This window comes from Erinaceus europaeus, chromosome 4 (assembly GCF_950295315.1).
Source record: "Erinaceus europaeus chromosome 4, mEriEur2.1, whole genome shotgun sequence".
Lineage (NCBI taxonomy): Eukaryota > Metazoa > Chordata > Mammalia > Eulipotyphla > Erinaceidae > Erinaceus > Erinaceus europaeus.
The window spans coordinates 89,635,321-89,656,080 of record NC_080165.1 but is presented as its reverse complement, the minus strand read 5'-3'; the positions used below and the strand labels follow the sequence as shown (position 1 = coordinate 89,656,080).

The 20,760-nt window shown below is 37.5% G+C and overlaps 1 protein-coding gene across 2 annotated transcripts in view; it reads left to right on the top strand.

Moving 5' to 3' along the window:
* Window positions 1-20,760, top strand: part of LRRC1 (leucine rich repeat containing 1) — a 174,418-nt gene that overhangs the window by 128,503 nt on the left and 25,155 nt on the right. For both annotated transcript variants that reach the window (XM_007516499.3, XM_060190034.1), the window contains 6 exons: window positions 8,365-8,421; window positions 8,711-8,774; window positions 9,400-9,474; window positions 11,564-11,708; window positions 17,733-17,851; window positions 18,067-18,150. In XM_007516499.3, coding sequence (XP_007516561.1) covers window positions 8,365-8,421; window positions 8,711-8,774; window positions 9,400-9,474; window positions 11,564-11,708; window positions 17,733-17,851; window positions 18,067-18,150 — 544 coding nt within the window. The remainder of the gene's footprint in view (window positions 1-8,364; window positions 8,422-8,710; window positions 8,775-9,399; window positions 9,475-11,563; window positions 11,709-17,732; window positions 17,852-18,066; window positions 18,151-20,760) is intronic.

The following is a 20,760-nucleotide window of genomic DNA, read 5'->3' as shown; positions in this document are numbered from 1 at the left end:
CTGTGGGCATAACCTAATAAGGAGGGGGAGTTTTCTGCCTCTGGGACAGAGCCTGCAGGCGAGGGGACATGGTCTATAAAGTCTCAAGGCAATTGGCTGAAGTTAGTCTTTGAGAAACACAGCAGTGTGTACCAGTAAGTCCGATGGAGGTGTCAGTCCAAAGTAGCTGACCACAGAAGAAAATGCCAGAGGATGAAATGCTGCACGTCTGTCTCGATGGGGAATGTCGGCCACCAGAATTCTGCTTTTCTGTAGAGAGTGAGCTTTGGAGTCTGTGAATCTGTTTCTTCAGGTCGTGCCAGGTCTCATCATTGGTTTCATGTAGAATTAAGAGTCCCCGGAGGACGTCCTAGTCCAAAAAGGTCCTCGAAATTCCATTTAGGGTGCTTCTGACTGTTCCGGCTGGATTGCTTCAGGCACCCATTTTTAAAAGTGTCTTCCCATCGAAGAAAGAATCCAATCAGGAGAGTAGAACTAACCACATGTCTCCATACTTGGGAACTACCAGGGTACTCGAGAATGTTCTTCAAATTAGAGTAGTCCTTCTCCATGGGAAACATTCGAGAATAAGTCCAGAAAGTCCCAGTAGAAATCCCCATGCATATCCCAAGGTCTACGATCACAGTCATAAAGAACCAAACTGTGGCCCGGAGCAAAATGTAGTCCTTTTCCTCAGGAAACATGGGAGAGGGAATCCAGAAAGTCCAAGGAGAAATCTCCGTGCATCTCCCAAGCTCTATGATCCCAGTCATAAGAAACCAAAGTTCCCGGTCAGGGAAACAAAGTTTGGCCCAGAGCAAAATGTTCCAGAGACAGAGTAACTGTCTCATGATGAAACAGTAGAGGCTTTGGCAAACCTCTTCATAAGTAGAAGAGAAGACCATAGTGCATAGGTAGGCAAAGTCTTCACTTATCTGGGAGTTGCGCAGGTCTGGTCCCTGTTCAGGCGCCATATGTTGTTTTCGACGGGTTATGTTGTTTTCGCCAGGCTGGCTTCACGGGCGGGTAACAGATGACCAGGGACTCATGGTTGAGCTGTAGGCAGTATCTCTTTATTCATGCAGGATGCAGCACAATCTATACCAAGCTAAGCTAAACTCAAGTTACAGTAAAACTCACAATGCTGTCTTTATATATACTTGTGAAATAGGGTGGAAACAGGATGTGACATAGAGAGGGTGGAGAGAAAAGTGACTGGTGAAAATCAGAGTGTGACAAAGAGGGGGCAGATTAGGCGAGAATCCTATCACTGAACCACAAATGCCCTGGAGGGACGGTGGAACTTGTTAACAGTGGTTATGTAAATAGAATGAAGTGGTTATGTAAATAGAATAGTGTTAAGCAGGGGGGATTTAAACCAAATGAAACAGAAGGGGTCTCATGCATACCAACAGATGAAGAGTTGGAGGGGTCTTCCATTTTGTAGATAGCTAGTAGGCATATTTTAGTTATATTCCAAAGGGCCTGTGGCTGTACTAGTTTTTTTTTTTTTTTTCTAACATAGAAATATAGAGACAAAGATCAGAGAGGGTGAGTGAAGCTTCTTGGACTTGAACCTAGATTGCGTATATGTTAAAGCAGCACATTATCCAGGTGAGTTATTTTGCCAGCCTAGAAGAAATTTAAAAAATGTAATATGCTGATTTAGTAAATGTAGCAGGTAGATATAGTTCTTCTTAGATCTAAGTAATTTTGTGTAATATGTTTGCACCGAATACTGACTTTAAATCAAGTATTAAGATGAACAATATTGGAATGGGGACTAAGAGGTGGCTTACCCAGTTGAGTGCACCTGCTACAGTGTGCAATGACCTGGGTTGAAGCCCTTTGTCCCCACCTGGTGAGCAGTGAAACATTGCTGCAAGTCTCTCTCTGCCTCTCTCTCATCTCTCTCTGTCCTTCTCTTCCCTCTCAGCTTTTCTCTGAAGAAGCTACACTTTGTTGTACGATAGTTTGTTGAAGCCACACCTGACAAATTCCACTGATAAAACTAACAGAACTTGTGGAGAGTAAGAATCAGAACTCTGGGGCATTTCTGCTGATTCCCCTGCTTGCACAGCCCAGGTCTATTACTAACCTCATCTGCAAATAGGGAAAGGTTTACTTTTTCTCTTCCAATATGTATGCCTTTAATTCCTTGCTCCTGCCTGATGGCTTTGGTTCTTCTTCTTCTAGCGTTTGCCCTTCTTCCGTAGCCAGTCAACAGCATCAGTTTGAGCCTGATGTAAAGTTTTGAGACCTCCTTTGAATCTGGAGAGGTGGCAGTCGTTGACTATGTGGGTCATAGTCTGTCTGTAGCCGCAGGGGCAGTTCAGGTCGTCTCTGGCTCCCCAGCGGTGGAACATAGCGGCGCACCGGCCATGGCAGAACTTCCAACACTATGTTGAATATTCATGGTGATAGTGGGCAACCCTGTCTAGTACCTAATCTGAGTGGAAATGCTTCCAGTTTTTCACCATTGATTATGATGTTGGCTGTAGGTTTGCTATATATAGACTCCACTATCTTGAGGAATTTTCCATATATTTCCATTTTTTGTAGTGTTTTGATCATAAAGGGATGTTGTATTGTGTGAAAGGCTTTCTCTGCTTCTGTTGATATGACCATGTGGTTGTTGGTCTTGCTTTTATTGATATGGTGATCACATTGATTTATTTACATATATTAAACCAACTATGCATCCCTAGGATAAACCCCATTGATGAGCAATGTTTGAGCAATCTTTTTAATATACTGCTGTATCCGATTGGCTAGAATTTTGTTCAATATTTTAGCATCTATGTTCATCAGAGATATTGGTCTGTAGTTTTCTTTTTTGGTTGTGTCCCTTTCTGCTTTTGGTATCAGAGTGATGTTGGCTTCATAAATGCTGGAAGGAAGTATTCCAGTGTCTTCAATCTTCTGGAAGACTTTTTTTTTTTAATGTTTATTTATTCCCTTTTGTTGCCCTTGTTTTTTAATTGTTGTGGTTATTATTATTATTTCCATTGTTGATGTTGTTTGTTGTTGGACAGGACAGAGAGAAATGGAGAGAGGAGGGGAAGACAGAGAGGGGGAGAGAAAGACAGACACCTGCAGACCTGCTTCACCGCCTGTGAAGCAACTCCCCTGCAGGTGGGGAGCCGGGGGCTCGAACCAGGATCCTTACACAGGTCCTTACGCTTTGCACCACATGTGCTTAACCCGCTGTGCTACCGCCCGACTCCCTTTTAAAGACTTTTAAAAGTAGAGGCATTAGTTCTTCTTTGAAGGTTTTGTAGAATTCATTTGTGAAACCATCTGGTCCAGGACTTTTATTGTTGGGAAGATTTTTGATACCTGTTTCAATTTCATTAACTGTGATGGGCCTGTTCATGTTACCTAGTTCCTCTTTACTGAATTTTGGAAGTTCGTAGGTATCTAGGAAATCATCCATTTCTTCCAGGTTATCTAGCTTGGTGGCATAGAGTTGTTCATAGAATCCTCGCATGATATGTTGAATTTCTGTGGTGTCTGTTGTGATATCTCCCCTTTCATTTATCATCTGATTTATTTGGGTCTTCTCCCTTTTTTGTTTGTGAGTCTGACTAACGGTTTGCTGATTTTGTTCACTCTTTCGAAGAACCAACTTTTACTTTCATTAATTTGTTGTATGGTTTTCTTACTTTCAATGCTGCTATTTATTTCTGTCCTAACTTTAGTTATTTCCGTCCTTCTGGTTGCTTTAGGGTTCCTTTGTTCTTCTTATCTAGGTCTTTAATGTGTGCAATCAGGTTGTTTATTTGTGCATTTTCTTGTTTCCTAATGTGTGCTTGTATGGCTATGAACTTCCCTCTCAGTACTGCCATAGCTGTGTCCCAAATATTTTTATAGCTTGTGTCTTCATTTCCATCAAACTCTTGAAACATTTTGATTTCTTCCTTTATTTCCTCTTTGACCCAGTAGTTGTTACTCTTACTAATCTTTTGTTGATTGTTAAGTGTTAGTTTAATTCCACTGTGGTCTGAGAAGATGCTTGGGATTATTTCAATGCTCTTGAATTTGCTGATGCTCGCTTTGTGGGCTAACATATGAAGGTCATTGAATTGTATACATCAAAAAGGAAGCATATAGTTTGTATATATCAGTACAAAATAAGAATAGACCTTAGGTGGCCTTAAACTGATATTCTGAAACATGATACCATTCCTTAAAAAAATGTTTTATTTATATAGGAAATACTCTGTATAGGTCTATCAGTGATGTGGTGAAGTGACTGTGTCTCTGTTACTAACCTCTAGTGATCAGTTGTGTATACATCAGTCAAAATATTCCAGTGATGTGGATTGTAAATGAAGATTGGACGACTGCAACAACCCCAGTGGGAATCCATGTTTAATTTTGAAGATCTGGGATGTCTGCTTCTGTCTTTGTTTTTATATAGCTATCTCTGGGGTAATTCATATCATTTGCCACTTGGCTCCCTAAAGCAAAGTAAATCAAAATATATCTAAGCATCTCTATTTACTAATTTCCTCTTTAACATAACTACTTCACACTTCATTCTTTTTTTCTATTTTTAATATTTTATTGACAATACAGTATTACAAGATTTTAGGAGCACAGTCACACTTATATTTGTGAGTGTATATCTTACAGCGTTCATCACCAAACTTTCTGTGCCATTACACCACGCAACACCCTTCACCTCTATCTCCTCCTACCCTTTCTTCTGGTAACCACCAAGAAAGAATATATATATCAAAGTGGTATGGCACCCCAAGCATGAATGTAAGTCCTAGAGAGTTAGCATCAATAAAAATTTAATTAATGGAATTTAAAAAACAAAAATAGAGCAAGTAGAGAGATTCTGGCAGGCTTCTCTAGCAGTTTGAAATAGAGTGAGTGGGTCAGATTTTGCATGTATTACCCTTGGGGAATGGTGACCTTAATTTGACTTCATTTCAACTAGTGAGCCATTGGCTTTTGCTAATAACAATAAGGCTTAATGCTGGCTCATTTACCTATATTGTGAGTACATGCTACCTAAGAGGGATAAATCTTTTTGAACACCATAGTCATGTTTAACATTCTGTTCTGAGACCTGGGAATTTCTATAAAATACTTGCTTCTTAAACAATTAAGACTGCTTAATAGAACTTGGACAGGAGTTGGTGTATTGCACCAAAGTAAAATATTGGGGGGGGGGGGGTTCAGGTCCTAGAACATGATGGCAGAGGAGGACCTAATGGGGGTTGAACTGTTATGTGGAAACTGGGAAATATTACCCATGTACAAACTATTGTATTTTACTGTCGACTATAAACCATTAATCCCCCAGTAAAGAAATCTAAAAAAAATTTTAAAAGACTGCTTAAATATTTCTAGAGCAAAAGTATAATGAAGAAATTTCTAGCCCAGATGTTCCTTAGTAATAATCTGTCATTGAAAAAGCTTATATATAATTATGTAGACAAGTCTGCCCATGACCATCAGTATTGTTTTCCCTAGTTAAGCATTGTTGCCATAAATACTTATAGATTTCATACTTTAATATTGTAGTGTACAGTCAGTTGCTAGCTTGGACCAACTGTGAAAAATAGTAAATATTAATGAGCTGAGAATAAATACTCTGACATTTTTATTTAATATTGATTTACAAAATTACATGTCAACAGGGGTATAATTCTATACCATTCCTTCCACTACCAGAGTTTTGAATCCCTAACCCCTCCATTGTAAGCCATAGCAGTTCTCCTAAGGTTGCAGATGGATTAACTGTCATCTTTCCAACAATTTGTCTATATTTGTCCATAATTGCCCTCTTTTTCTTTCAGGTCGCATCTTCTCTTCCCCTTCAAGCCACATATAACCCTATTGCTACATTCAGATGTTTTGAAAGGTGGTAGATTATATCTATATACACACACATCCACAGAGACAGATAATATTCTATGAAACTTGTATATTCACATATTCTCTGCTATCCAAAAATAATAGAAACTACAAGGATTTTTTTTGTTACTATATTTCTGTGTTAGTAGTATGGTTAAGATTAGGTAAGACTTATTTGTTCAAGATTGATGCATTATTTTTTTTTTATAATGGTGATTCTTAAATGAAGAATAGAAATCTCTGTCATCCAGCTATCCTATTCCTGGGAATTTGTCCAAAGAATATGATGGATGTATGTGTACCCCCATTTTTATCATGTTAAGAGCTAAGGCTTGGGAATGACCTAGTACCCATCAATCAGTGGATAAGGAAAACATTCTTTATGTGCATGATGAAACACTATTCAACTAAGAAAATGATGAATCCCTGCTATTTGCAACAGTGTGTGTGTGTGTGTGTGTGTGTGTGTGTGTAAACTAGAGGGTATGTTTAAGCTAAAGAAGCCAGACCAAGAAAGACAAACACCATATGATTTCACTCATGTGATAAAGAAAACCAATGAATGAGCATACAAATAGAGAAAACTTTAAAATTATGAGAACAAAGAGGCTGGCAGTGGCACACCTAGTTCCCACTTGCAGAGGCATATCTTCATGAACAGTAGAGCAGACTACAGGCATTTTTCTTTAATTCCAATAAAGAAAAATACTAATAAAACTATTAAAAAAAAAGCTCCTAGATTTATTGGATTTTGCGCTGTGCCTACAGTTGCCTTGGAAGGACTGGATCAAATAATTTCATAGGTTATATATGGCCCTTGGACTAGATGTTTCCCACCCCTGCATCAAAAAGCAGATACTTTGAGAAAATAAATACTGGGTTGATATATTCACCACCCCCCATCCCCTTCCCATTGTGGTTCTTCTGTATAAACACTTAGTTCGAAGTGTGACCAGGTTGCATTTGTTTTTGAAGACTCTTGATATTTACTTCATAATATTAGCAGGGATTTCCAGGACACTTCCTTCATTCTGATGGTGGTCCAGAAATAGAGGTGGTGGTGGGTGGGTTCAGCACCTAGCTTCCCTTCATTGATATAGGGTTCAAACCTTGGTTATACCTGGTGGTACTTGTCTCCTACTTGGTGAACTATCTGTCCCTAGCAGGAATTGAATCTTAAAACAATAATGTGTTTCATTTGCTATTATTTTCTTTATGGCAACTATTGTTAAGTATTTGAAATTAGGAAATAGAATTTGTGTATTTCTTAGTATTGTTAAAATACATTTTCAGACACAGCTGTAAATACACACAAAAACACACACATATCTCACAAATCAGATTTACATTTTCCTATGTTATGAAACCAGCTTTGTTAGTATTCATGGTTCTGGCTTTTATGCTGGAAGGAGAATACAAGATTAAGGCGATTAGAGTTCTAGGATAATATATGATTCCTTGTGCTCTCTGCACTCACAAATAAAAGTCCTCCTAATCTAGATGTTACTATCATGATAATAGTAAAATATTGAGTATCCTATTGGTATAAAGATTAGTACAGTTCCTGTGTCAGTGATAAATAAATTGTCATTTTCTGAATCTATATTGTGTCAGTGCAGACATCATTTGGATGTATGAGGTTTCTGGTGATGCAGAATTGCCTGTCAGACTTCAATCCAGATGATCAGTGCTTGGGGAGAACATCTGTTTCCTTTCAGTGTGCTCCTAATAAACATGGATTATACCCAAGAAGCAGGAAAAACTGCTGAAAAGGGTATCAATCCAGGATTTAATAAGAGTAAAAAAAGTCACCTTATTATTGCTACCACTTATTGACTTCATCCTTGAGTTCCAGGCACTTATGAGCTACATTGAATTATCTCTAATGCAAAAAAAAAATCAAAACAAACAAACAAAAAAAACCCCAGACAAACAAAAAACCTAGCAGTTATTTCTATAGAGCTGCTGCCACTTGCTCTTTGAGTTTATGATTTTGAGTAGAGCATTGGGCTTTCTATACTGAGGTGCCTGCTTCTTTCAAGCAAAAAATATTTCTGATGCCAGGAAGGACACTGAGCTCTATGAGATTAAAGGTGTTACCATTTTACGGCGGTTTTACTGTTTTGTTTTTTTATTTTAAAGTTGAGAAGCATACATTCAGCTGCTGATTTCAGGAATAGTTTGTCTTTTAATGACTAGTGAGTCATTATACATTTCAATGACTAGTGAGTTGTTTATACATATCAAATGTGTGATTTGAGTGAAGCTGCCTTATAGTGATTACACTGCTTTTTTAATATTCAAAATTGGAAGGTGAGATTACTTTGGTTTTAATGAGGGTGGTGGGTGGCGGTCATAGATATTTTTCTCCTGGGAAGTGTTGTGCAAAGTTTTACTAAGAATTGCAACTTGAAACGTGTGTAAGAAGGGAAGGGGAAGGAAGGGAAGGGAGAAGTAGAAGAATCTCAAGAATTTTCCTTATATATTTTTTTTTCTGCTATTCCTTTCTAGTCTTTATAACCTGGCTTCACTGGAACTGCGAGAGAATCTTCTTACATATCTTCCTGAGTGAGTCTCTGGGGAGTACAAGAGGGGAGTTTATACTGAATAAAAAAGTTCAATCATTTGTTTTTAAAGTGTCACTACTATACTATATTGTATATAATCATGGTGATGATGTTTCTTTTGGAAAAATTGGAAGCTGCCAGTCTTCTCTTAATAGCCTTTCCACTACAGTATTTACTACCGTAAGATACAAATGAATCTTATTTTTTGGAACTTGTCCAATGGAGGACTGCCATATCGCCCAGCATTTCTAAGTTCTAAGCTCTCTTTCTCTCTCTCTCTTTTTAAATAGTTCTCTTGCTCAGTTACGGAGACTAGAAGAACTTGATTTAGGAAACAATGAAATATTTCACTTGGTAAGTTCATGTTGAAAAGAAATTTGTATTTAATTTTGCATTTAGTTATGGGGGACAATGTAAGGGGGCTTATACATTCTGATTTCCACAAATACTGCTTGGGATAATTATATAATATGTTTCAGGCTACTCATCTTAATTTGTAATTAAGAATTATGATTCAGGGTTCAGGAAGGTCAGAGATAGGGATGGTGGGCATAAGTAGAAATGACAAGCGTTGTGGGAGAAAGCTGTTGGTGCTTTTTTGGAAGGAAGTTAATGTTGAAGATATTCAGACACCCTTTACTGTGTTCAGGTTTTTTTTTTTTTTTGTAAGATGGAAACATTGACAAGATCATAGGATAAAATGGGTACATTTCCACACATTGCCCATCCCCAGAGCTCCATATCCAATCCCCCCCTTGATAGCTTCCCTATTCTTTATCCCTCTGGGAGTATGGATCCAGGATCATTGTAGGGTGCGGAAGGTGGAAGGTCTGGCTTCTGTAATTGCTTCCTCACTGGACGTGGGTGTTGGCAGGTCAATTCAGTTTTTAACTGTTGAATTAAAAGTCTTTATTTCTTGATGAAAGGCTAAAAATTGGATTCCTGCAACCATAACAATATTTTTGTTTGTTTGTTTTAGCCAGAATCAATTGGAGCTCTCTTACATCTAAAAGATCTCTGGCTAGATGGAAATCAGCTGCCAGAATTACCTCAGGTAAATAGTAATTTCACACTGTTGCCCCAAAATTTAAGTCAGCAAACAGTATACTTATATAGGTCCAGTTTCTTTATGAGAGTTTCTTTGAAAGGCATTTTGAAAACTGAAATTATCAGTTGAAAAGCATATTGAGAGGACTGTGCTGAGCACTCATCATGCTGCAACACTATAGAAAAAATGAAAACCTCAACCCACCATTTCTAAAGATAGTAGTTTTTGAAGTCTGTATTTTATTTCATCTTTACTACTTACATGGCTAACTTCAAGCCCATCTAATTTGTAAATTACTGAGCCCCTGATATTGATGATACACATTTCTGCTACTCTCTGTGATGTGCCAAGTGCTGTGGGATGATTTTCGCTTCCCTCTGTATCAGTTGATGGAAAATTGTTGTTCAAAGTTTTTATTTTATTCCCCTTCCAAATTTTATTTATTTAATTTTTTTAACTTAGTTGGAACTTCTTGGTGTGTAGGGTTCCCCCCCCTGCTGTTATCAAGTACAAAAACCAAAAGCCAAATAAAATGAGGTCTTATATAGACCTCTAACTATATAGTAAGCTTGTGGAGTCTTAGTAAGCAAGCCTATCTTCTGGTTGGGTGAGAGAGAAAGAAAACTTAAAACAACAAAAAGTGGGCATTTTGCCTTCTTATTTTTCCCCCCACAAACTTCTATTGAGTCTCATTCCTTGGTTTATTACAGATAGTCTTTAAAGTCAGAATATACTTTATGATGACCTAAGTGTTTGAAAGTATCCGAGATACTGTCTCTACTCAGCTTGTGGTGGAGCTGCCTATGAGATATGGAATGCCATGTCAAAACAAGAAATTCTAATGCTAGGAAAAAGATAGTTTTTTGTTTTTTTAAATAAGTAAGTGGTCTGATTAAATGGCTAGATTTTCTAAAAGCACAGATTGTAAAACACAGATGCAGATAGGTTTTTTTTTTTTTTTTTAATAAGTAGATGGTCTGATTAAATGGCTAGATTTTCTAAAAGCACAGATTGTAAAACACAGATGCAGGTAAGGAGAGTCAAGACCAGGCTTTAACAGTTCGGATGAAAAGTGAATGAGGGGGAGTCAGGCTGTAGTGCAGCGGGTTAAGCGCAGGTGGCGCAAAGCACAAGGACCGGCATAAGGATCCCGGTTCGAACCCCGGCTCCCCACCTGCAGGGGAGTCGCTTCACAGGTGGTGAAGCAGGTCTGCAGGTGTCTATCTTTCTCTCCCCCTCTCTGTCTTCCCCTCCTCTCTCCGTTTCTCTCTGTCCTATCCAACAACGACAACAACAATAATAACTACAAAAATAAAACAACAAGGGCAACAAAAGGGAATAAATAAATAAAATAAATAAAAAAAAAAGAAAAAGAAAAGTGAATGAGGGGAAGACTACTATAATGTCAGTGAAAGTGGAACAGTAGAAGCAGTTTTGAGAGAAAATATTAATTTGGGGACTGTTAGATAACCCTTGGGTAGAATGTTAAAATCATTGATGTACATCTCCAGTCCTGGGTAACCTTTCTTATTAAAATCAGCATGCTTCTCTTTTTCCTTTGAATCGCCACAGTCAAGGTGTCATTGGGGAACTAAGTGCACAGGTGATTGTTGTAATAGACACTGCTTGCCATGGGAGATGTAAAACAGATGGCTTCTTAACAGAAAATCACAGGCTGACCCTGAAATATAAGCTGCTTTACCAAGTATTTGATCCCAAACTTGGAGAACTGAATTTAGTCTCATTTTGCTTGCTTTTGTTCTAATTGTGTGATCTTAAAAGTTACTACTTCTTTCTTGGCACCTATCTCTTCATCTGTTAAGCAAGAGTGATTTCTTGCTTGCCTGAAGTTTGGAGGGCTTGGCATCTTTCCCAATTCCATGCTTGTGATTCATCCAACTTCTCATGTTCATTGAAAGGGGATCTGCAAATTTACTCTAGTCTTCACATTTAGACATATACTATATGGTTAAAGAAAGCATCTTCAGGACTGCTTTGGGATTTGACCATAAAAAAAAAAAAACATACTATAACAAATTTTTCTGTACAATGGCAGATTTAAGCATGAATTTCTCTTTCATTGTGACTGATGTAGGAAATAGGAAATCTGAAGAACCTGCTTTGCTTAGATGTTTCTGAAAACAGGTTGGAGAAACTTCCTGAAGAAATCAGTGGCTTGACTTCATTAACGGATTTAGTCATTTCCCAAAATGAATTAGAATCGATTCCAGATGGCATTGGTATGTATTGAAAATACCTGAACACTAAAGTTCAAACAATAGTTGCTATCTGTTGTCTTAAGTCTTAGGAGTGTATAGTGGCTGATCCTTTGGTCACTAATCTTAGGGGTGACTCCTCTAGTGTACGTCTTATTACTTTTTATTATCTATACTTGTTGGATAGAGACAGAGAGAAATTGAGAGGGGAAGGGAAGATAGAGAGAGACAGAGACAGAGAGAAACCTGCAGCCCTGCTTCACCACTTGAAGTTTTCCCCCTGCAGGTGGGGACCAGGAGCTTGAACCCAGGTCCTTGCAAACTGTAATATGTACTTTCAGCCAGATGCGCCACCGCCCAGCCCCATCTCTTATTTGTTTTTAAAAGAAGGATTGGAAAGAATGTTTAATAAAATTTAAGTTTCTCTCTATGCAAATATGTCTTTCACCTAGGTTTGGTGGCAATTGTGAGTGCTACTGCTTGTAACTGTTGACTCATATTTACTTCATCTACCTCTTGTCTCAATGATTTCAATAATGATTAACCCAGATAACACAATGGATTTCAGGCACATGGACAAACAGTAAGAAATGTCATTACTTAGTGTTTTTTTTTTTTTTAGATTTTATTTATTTATTTATGAGGAAGATAGGAGGGGAGAGAAAGAACCAGACATCACTCTGGCACATGTGCTGATCAAACTCGGGACCTCATGCTTGAGAGTCCAAAGCTTATCACTGTGCCACCTCCCACCTCCCAGACAACAAAATGTCATTATTTATTTTGTTTAAATTGGCTTAACATTGGTTTGTAGTATTACATGATTTTAAGAGTAGGCTGTATCTACAAAAGAGAACCCTCAACCTATTGTCTACCCCTCAACCCCTATGATAGCCACCAAAAAAACCAAAGTTTTTTTTTTAATTATTGGGGGATTAATGGTTTATAGTCAACAGTAAAACATGGTATTTTGTACATGTGTAACATTTCTCAGTTTTCCACATAACAATTCAACCCCAACTAGGTCTTCCACCATAGTTTTCACAGAGTTCACAGAGCTGTATTTCACTTGTGAGTGAAGCCATCTGGTTATTGTCTTTTATTTATAATTTCTCTTAGAATAATCACCTCAAATTCCATCCACTTTGTCCTGAACAAGGCAATGTCATTTTTTTTTTAATTCCTGAATAAGCACAAAGTGAAACATGGACTGGATAAAGTGTATTACATCAAAGCACAAATCTCTGGGGAAAGGGTAGGGAGGGAAGAACAGAAGAGAACTTGAGGGTCCTGGTGCATAATGAAACTGCACCCATGTGTGAACTAATACACTGTAAGCCATTAATCTCCTCAAGAAAATAAAAAAATTCCCGAGTAATATTCTACTGAAAATTTATATCCCATATATTTTTTTTTCTCCAGTCATCTATTGATGGACATTTAGGTCGAGTTTATATTTTGGACATTGTAATAGTGCAGCTGTGAACTTAGTGGAAACATATTTCATTTCAAATTAGTGTCATTCTATTACTGGAACAGACTTAGAAGTGATGTTATAGGATATAAGATAGTTCAATTTACATATCTTAAGGAATCTCCAGGCTGCTTTCTACAGGACTACATCAATGTGTATTCCAACCAACAGTATACCACATTTCTCTTACATCCCCCCATCTTCACCAGCCCTTATTTCTAGTCTATTTTGATTAATTTATTTGATGTTACCATCACCTGTGTGAGGTGGATTAATTTGCATTTCTTTAATATGCTGTGGAGCTTTTTTTCACATGTCTGTGGTCCATCTGTGTTTCTTCTTTGGAGAAGTGTCTGTTCAACTCTTTTACATATTTTTTCTTTTACCATTGAGATGTATGATTTCTTTAAGTATTATTCATATCAGGATCCAGGGAATATACTTGCAAATATCTTCTCACACTTCACAAGCTGTCTTTTTATACTTATAGTAATTTCTTTTAAAGAAATGCTTTAAAATTGTATGCAATCCTACTTACTCTTGTTTTAGTTTTTGTTATTGTTGTTGTTGTTGTTGTTTTTTACTTTTGCCATTGGAGTTAACTCTCCAAGTGTATCTCTGGCGTTATAATTCAAATGAAGTATTTCTATTATGTTTTCTTCTATGGATTTTATAGTTTGATATATAATATTCATGTCTTTAACTTATTTTGAGTTAAGTTTTAGTTACAGTGTTAAATCATGGTAAAATGTTTTTTATGTGTGACTGTCCAGTTTTTTCAATATTATTTGTTGATATATATTGAACAAATAATATAAATTTGTTCAGTATATATCAAATAATAAATATTATAACTTCACTGAATTTATTGTTTTTAGTAGTATTTTTGGTGAAGTCTTTTAAGGTTTTCTATGGATAAGATCATCTCACAAGCACAGTAGTACAGTGATAACTTAATTTCCCTTAATTTTGATTTATTTTTCTAAAGTTATTTTATTAGAGGAAGTGATGGCTTATAGAACAGTTACTTTTAATTTTGTAATTGTTTTTTGTTTGTAAGATGTTTGTAATTGATTTTGTTTGTAAGATTAGCTTAGTTATATCACTTTGCACCTACCACCAAATTTCTGTCTCCACACCCTGTAAAACAGTTATTAATCCATGAGTACAGTGACTTATCTCTCTATGATGAGGGTTTACACACCATTCCCAACACCAACACAATTCTGTCTTCATCTTCTTGTCCTACTTGCCACCCTCATTCATCCCCACCCCCATCTTTCCCTCTAGTCCAGAGTTTTTTTTACTTTGCTGCAGTAGATATAACCCAGCCAGTTCTCACTCTCTGTTTCCCTTTTCTTGCCTTGCTTTATAAGGACCACCTAAAAGTGAGATCATTTGGTATTTGTCCTTCTCCTTCACGCTTATCTCATTTAACATGATCCCTTTAAGCTCCAGCCAAGAAATGGAAAAGAAGGCTTCATTATTTCTACAGATGAATAATATTTGATTGTGTATATAAATATGACTATCTTCCATCTGTCTACCTACTCACATTCGTTTACAGATAAGTAATCTTCACCTTGTTCATTGCTGAGGAGGGCTGCTTGACTTCAGACTTTTCTAGTACCTTTTGCTATACATATATATTACATCTGGAACATTATACTATAACTATTCTAATATTATTATTTTTTTATTTTATTTTTTTAATTTAAGAAAGGACCAATCAGCAAAACCATAGGGTAGGAGGGGTACAACTCCACACAATTCCCACCACCCAATCTCCACCTCCCACATCCTTCCCCGATAGCCCCCCCACTCTCCATCCCTCTGGGAGCACGGACCCAGGGTCACTGTGGGTTGCAAAAGGTAGAAGGTCTGGCCTCTGCAATTGCTTCCCCGCTGAACATGGATGCCGACTGGTCGGTCCATACTCCCAATCTGCCTCTCTCTTTCCCTAGTAGGGTGTGTTTCTGGGGAAGCTGAGCTCCAGGACACATTGGTGGGGTCTTCAGTCTAGGGAAGCCTGGCCAGCATCCTGATGGCATCTGGAACCTGGTGACTGAAAAGAGAGTTAACATACAAAGCCAAACAAATTGTTGAGCAATCATGGACCCAAAGCTTGGAATAGAGGAGAGAAAGTGTTAGGGTATACTCACTGCAAACTCTAGTGCACTTCTGCTTTCAGGCATATATTTTGCAGTAGTTTACGGATACGTGTGCACATATGCTCTCTCTCACAGAAACTGGTGTATATCTAGGTTTTGGGACTTTGTTAGAAAGTGAACCACCTGAGATGGAATTAGAGTATACTATGAAAGGAAAGGTCTCACCCGAGTAATGAAGTTGAAGGGTTGTCATTCCACACGTGAAGTCTCTGGACACAGGCTGAGGTGAAGCATGTTGAGGTGGCAATCGTTGTGTTGATTAGGTTGTGATCAGCAGATGCAATATTATTTTATATGGATTGGGAGAGGCATACGGGAATGTGGGCCCCACCCAATGGTTTCAGGACTGGGGGAAGTAGAGGCTCCATAGTGGAGATGTGAGGTTCCTGCTGTCCTAGGGTTCAAAAAGACAATCGATAGTTAATGTTATCATCACATTATTTGGTAATTGGGTTAACTTTGAAAAGTCCTTTTGTTAGGGTTTGCTGTACAGTACCCAGTATCTTGTATACAGCTGTGCTATTGGTTGCTTCTGATCTACTTGGTCTAGGCTTTTGAGAGAGTCTGCATATCAATTACATAGCCTATATATTGAAAAGATTCAGTTTGTGTTTTGAAAAACTTCGAGACATACAATTAATTTTCCCCCTCTCGTATTAATTAACTAGTGATTTATATGACTACATTTTACTAGGAGTGTACATAAACACCATTCCCACCACCAAAAGACTGTGACCCATCCCTCCCACCCACTCCCACCCCCTCTAATATTATTTTTATAGAAATTAGTCTAGACATCTACTTTAAAACATAAATTTTAGTCCAGTGTGATAAAATAAACCCGGAAGAGAAAACACATAAACAAGACATGAGCTGGCAGCTTATAAGGAGCTGTATTTAACCATGTAGTTTATACAGGACTGCTGTCTTTGACTTTTATTTAGCTTTTCTTCAAAACATCAAAGGGAGTTTTTGAAAAACTTTCAATAGTTGGAAAAGTTGTATGACAGGGAACCACTCCCTTTCTGGTATTTAATCAAGGTGAAAGTGGTAGCCAATTGTAATGACACAGCAGGAGTACAGACACTGTCATTTGGTTGAATCTGCTAGTAAAATTTAGGGGTTTTGATTTTAGGTATAACTGAAAATCACATATGGCACTGTAAAGCAATAGTTGAAAATGAAAATGTTCTACTCCTACGAAGAAGTAGCAGATATGAGATGACTTTCAGGCATCTGAAAGACTTTCATAGAAGGAAGAGTAGATTTATTAGATTCTAGTTCACTTGGGTGAAGAGAAGGAATTATGAATCTCAATTTTACTTAAGAAAGAACTTAAAAAATATTTGTTAGGAATTAGTTTGGGCTTCTTAGTGAAGAAGTGAGTTGCCTTGTCAATAGAACTGTGAAAGGAGAAGATTGCAGAACCACTCACCATAATTTCTGGGGGTGAGATGTTTTAGGAATCTATTTTTTGTGCCCTTCAGACAATACTGGTCCATCTCTTATCTGTGAGATTAAATGAAAAAGCCTCTTGGAACAATGTTAGTTGAGTATTGATTATGCTGAAAGTTTAGGAATCAGTTCCTCTGTCTTGCCTTGGCTGCACAGAAAGCAAGATGAGAGGACATGTGATCTCTAGCTTCATACCATTCAGTTATAGTTGAATATGAGAATCTAAATGATTTGGGATTCCCCTCACTTCTCAGAAGTCTGAGGAGGGTGCATTAAATACCTATTGCTATTTTTCATGAACTAAGAACATCACTAGTAAATCTAGTTTTGCTTTGAGTGAAAATAGACTTCAATTCTTAATATGACTTTTCAGGTTACCACTTTATTTGTCACATATGGATATATTGTCTATGTAGTATTCTAAATTGCTTTCATCCATAAATAATAAAATTGGCTATACTGCACACATGGTATGCATACAGTCTCAGTCTCTCTCTCTCTCTCTCTCCCTTTCTCCCCGCTCCCTTCCCTCCCTCCCTCCCTCCCTCCCTCCCTCCCTCCCTCCCTCCCTCCTATGCACTGTTTTTAGTAAGGGTGACTCGGAGTAAGATGAAACTCTTTTATACAAGAAACATCTCCTGTTCTTAAAGATCCATAAAAAGGCAACTGTATTTCTTTTTTTAGGTTTGATATATTTTTAGGTAGTGACTTTTAAAATAATTCCCTTCTAATTGCTGACATATTTTTCATGTTCTGAGCAAATTATCTTAGCTCTTAATCTTTAGTGATATAAATGAGAATGATATGATTTCATAATTTGAAAATATGAGTGCTTAACTATTTAAAATGATTAACTAAAACAAAAAAAAATAACAGCAGATAGGAAATAACTGTCAATGGCTAGAAAACAATTAAAGCTGATGAGTTGAAAAATGACATTTTTTACAGGAAAATTGAAGAAATTATCCATCTTGAAGGTAGATCAGAACAAACTCACACAGTTGCCTGAAGCTATTGGGGATTGTGAAAGCCTCACTGAATTAGTTCTTACAGAAAACCGGCTCATGGTGAGTGTGATTTGCATGTTCAAATATTGAGAGTGTGGTTTCTATATCATAAAGTTTTTTTAGTTCATCATTTTCCAAATGAATTTTACATAATCAGATTTTCAGGAAGAATGATTCTTTTGCTGATTGAGTTTATACTCCTTAAAAAATACCTGCTTTATATTGTACCATGTTAAATAATGTATTAATCTAATAATCATATGTTATTTTAACAGACCTTACCTAAGAGCATTGGGAAGCTTAAGAAGTTGAGCAACTTGAATGCAGACAGAAATAAATTAGTTTCATTACCAAAAGAGGTATGTATTTTTTTAAAGAGTAATGTTATAATTACAAGGCAGCAGTATTAACACAAGGGATTGAAGATACCAAAACTCTTAAGACTTACGTAGTCTGTTTAAGAGGTATGGGGTCCTTAGGACCAGTAAATTAGTTCTCTTGGGTACTGCACCTGCTTTGGCATGTAATTGGCCCTGGTTTGAGCCTACCCCCACCGTATTAAATGAAACTTTGGTGTTGTGGTACAGCCCCCTCTTCCCACCTCCTTCATCCACCTGCCTCCCTACCATCACCTCCACCCTGAAACTTTGGTGGTGTGATACAGCCCCCCTGCCCCACCTCCTTCATCCACCTGCCTCCTTACCACCCTTTTATACTTCTCTCTGTTTTTCTCTATCTAAAACAGTAATACTGGAGCCTCCATAATGACAAAAATGTCTGAGATTTCATCTGTGAATATAGAGGGAATTGGAGGAATTATATCAAAGAAGGGTCACTAATAAGTTTAGTGTGATCTATCTCTCCTGGCTGTGAGCAGTGTTGGGGGTGAATTGATCAATATTTATTTATTTATATTTCATTATTTTTGCTTTGCTACTGGGCTTATTATTGGGGCTCAGTGACTGCACAGTGACTCCACCACTCCTGATGGCCATTTTTTTTTCTTTATCTTTGCTGGCAGAAAGGGAGGGAAAGAGAGATAGAAAGAGGAGAGACACCTGCAGCACTGCCCCACTGCTCATAAAGCTTCCCTTCTGCAGTTGGGGACTGGGGATTTGAACTTGGCTTCTTGGTGCATGGTAATGTGTGTGATCTATCTGATGTGCCATCACCTGGCTCCAAGTTGTTCAGTTTTAAATAGGAAGAAGATTATGGTTAGAGCTCGGCATATATAGAATGGCGACTGGCATAAGTGGTTAATTGGGGAGTTTGGAAGAGTAAGTGGATGAATTTGGGTGGGATTGAATTTATTATGAAATTGAACTGTTTTATAAACCATGGAAATTAGGAGAGTAGATCAGTTGGTGGGCTATATTCATCTCTTAGAAAGAGTGGATAAAGTCTTTACAAGATAGTCTCATAGAGGAAGACAATTAGAAGCTAAAGCCAGATTCTTGGGATTTTTCCCCCCTTTGATCAGTACTCCAAGTGAGAGAAAAGGTATAGTCACTGTCCCTTGTGGAAAGTAGCTGTGTAGGTCTGTAAAAGCATTGCTAGTTCTGGAAGGGAGGTAAAATTGCTGAGAATAAAGAGGAAACCCATTGTCAAACAGTCGGCATCCAATTCATTGTTTATAAAGAAGACTTACTTTCTGTTTGGAACTAGGAAAACTTCATTGGAGGATAATCTTGAGTTTGAATTTTTTTTATTGGCATTGTAGTCTATAAAACTATGGTTAAACCATCCATCAAGTGAATGTTGGTGAGTCCTCTCTTCATTACTGAGTCCTCACATAAAAAGATATTGTATGACATGATCACTGGTCAAACCTGTCATGACTCTGTTTTGATACTTTCTGACATCGATCTTGCAATTAGTTTCAAAGCTGATATCTGTAGCCAGAACTTGAGAATATTTTATTTTCTTAGGGCACTTTGAGCTTGGCCTGGTTTCTTCTTTCTTTTTCCTATCTTGATGTTCTATCCTGGGTATCTGTCTTCTGCCTGGATAGAACAGCCATTGCTCCTGAGTGGAAACATAAAGGTATTTATTATGAATGGATGTACATTTTGACACATCCTTAATCTGAACACTATTATTTAAAAAAATTGATACATATTTCATCAGAAATATGTAAGTCTACCTCTCAGCTAAACTGGGACATAAGAATTATATTAATCAACATATTTTGATTCCAGTAATTATGTAATAAGATAAAAACACTGAATTTATATTCTGAACATTTGTTTTAGTCTTGCTGAGTAGCACATGTAGATGAGTAATAGGTTGAACTCAAATACTGAGAAGTAGAAAAAGTTCATTGTTTTATTTCTCAATGCTGTGCAACATTCTTGTTGCATCAAGGTATGTTAGTTCCTTGAGTCCTCAAAACAGCTCTTCAGAGCATGAGGGTTTCCTCATTTTACAAATGAGGAAGCTGAGGCCAGTAAGCTGCTTTCCTGCCCTAACTCACATAGCTGGAAGTCAATAACTTTAGGCTCCAAAGAGCCATCACCTCATCTCTACCTCCTTCTCTTTCATTGGCCAGTAAGAACTGGACTACTCAGGTGATAAACATTCAGCTCACTCTTTCCATTCATGTATCCTTGAGGTAAGACAAGGACTTTCTTTGGTAAAGAATGATCAAATTATTATTGGTTTTCTGGCATCGGAAATTGATAAAGGTATGAATCTGCCTTTTCTTTCACTGATAAGGCAGAGAATATTTAGATTTTTCAGGAATCAGATCTTTTCCTAGTTCTACATCATACTATTCACAAATACTCAGCTCTCAAAATAGGAAATGCACCAAGCACATGTCTCCAATTCTGTTGTGGGTCACAGTTTGGTAACCCAGCAGAAATGGTTGAACACTTGCCTCTTACCATCACGCAGAGGAGCCAAACCAAGAGCCTTCTGACCTCCCATTGCATCATGTTGGTCTGGACAGCACTATCATGCCTTGAGTC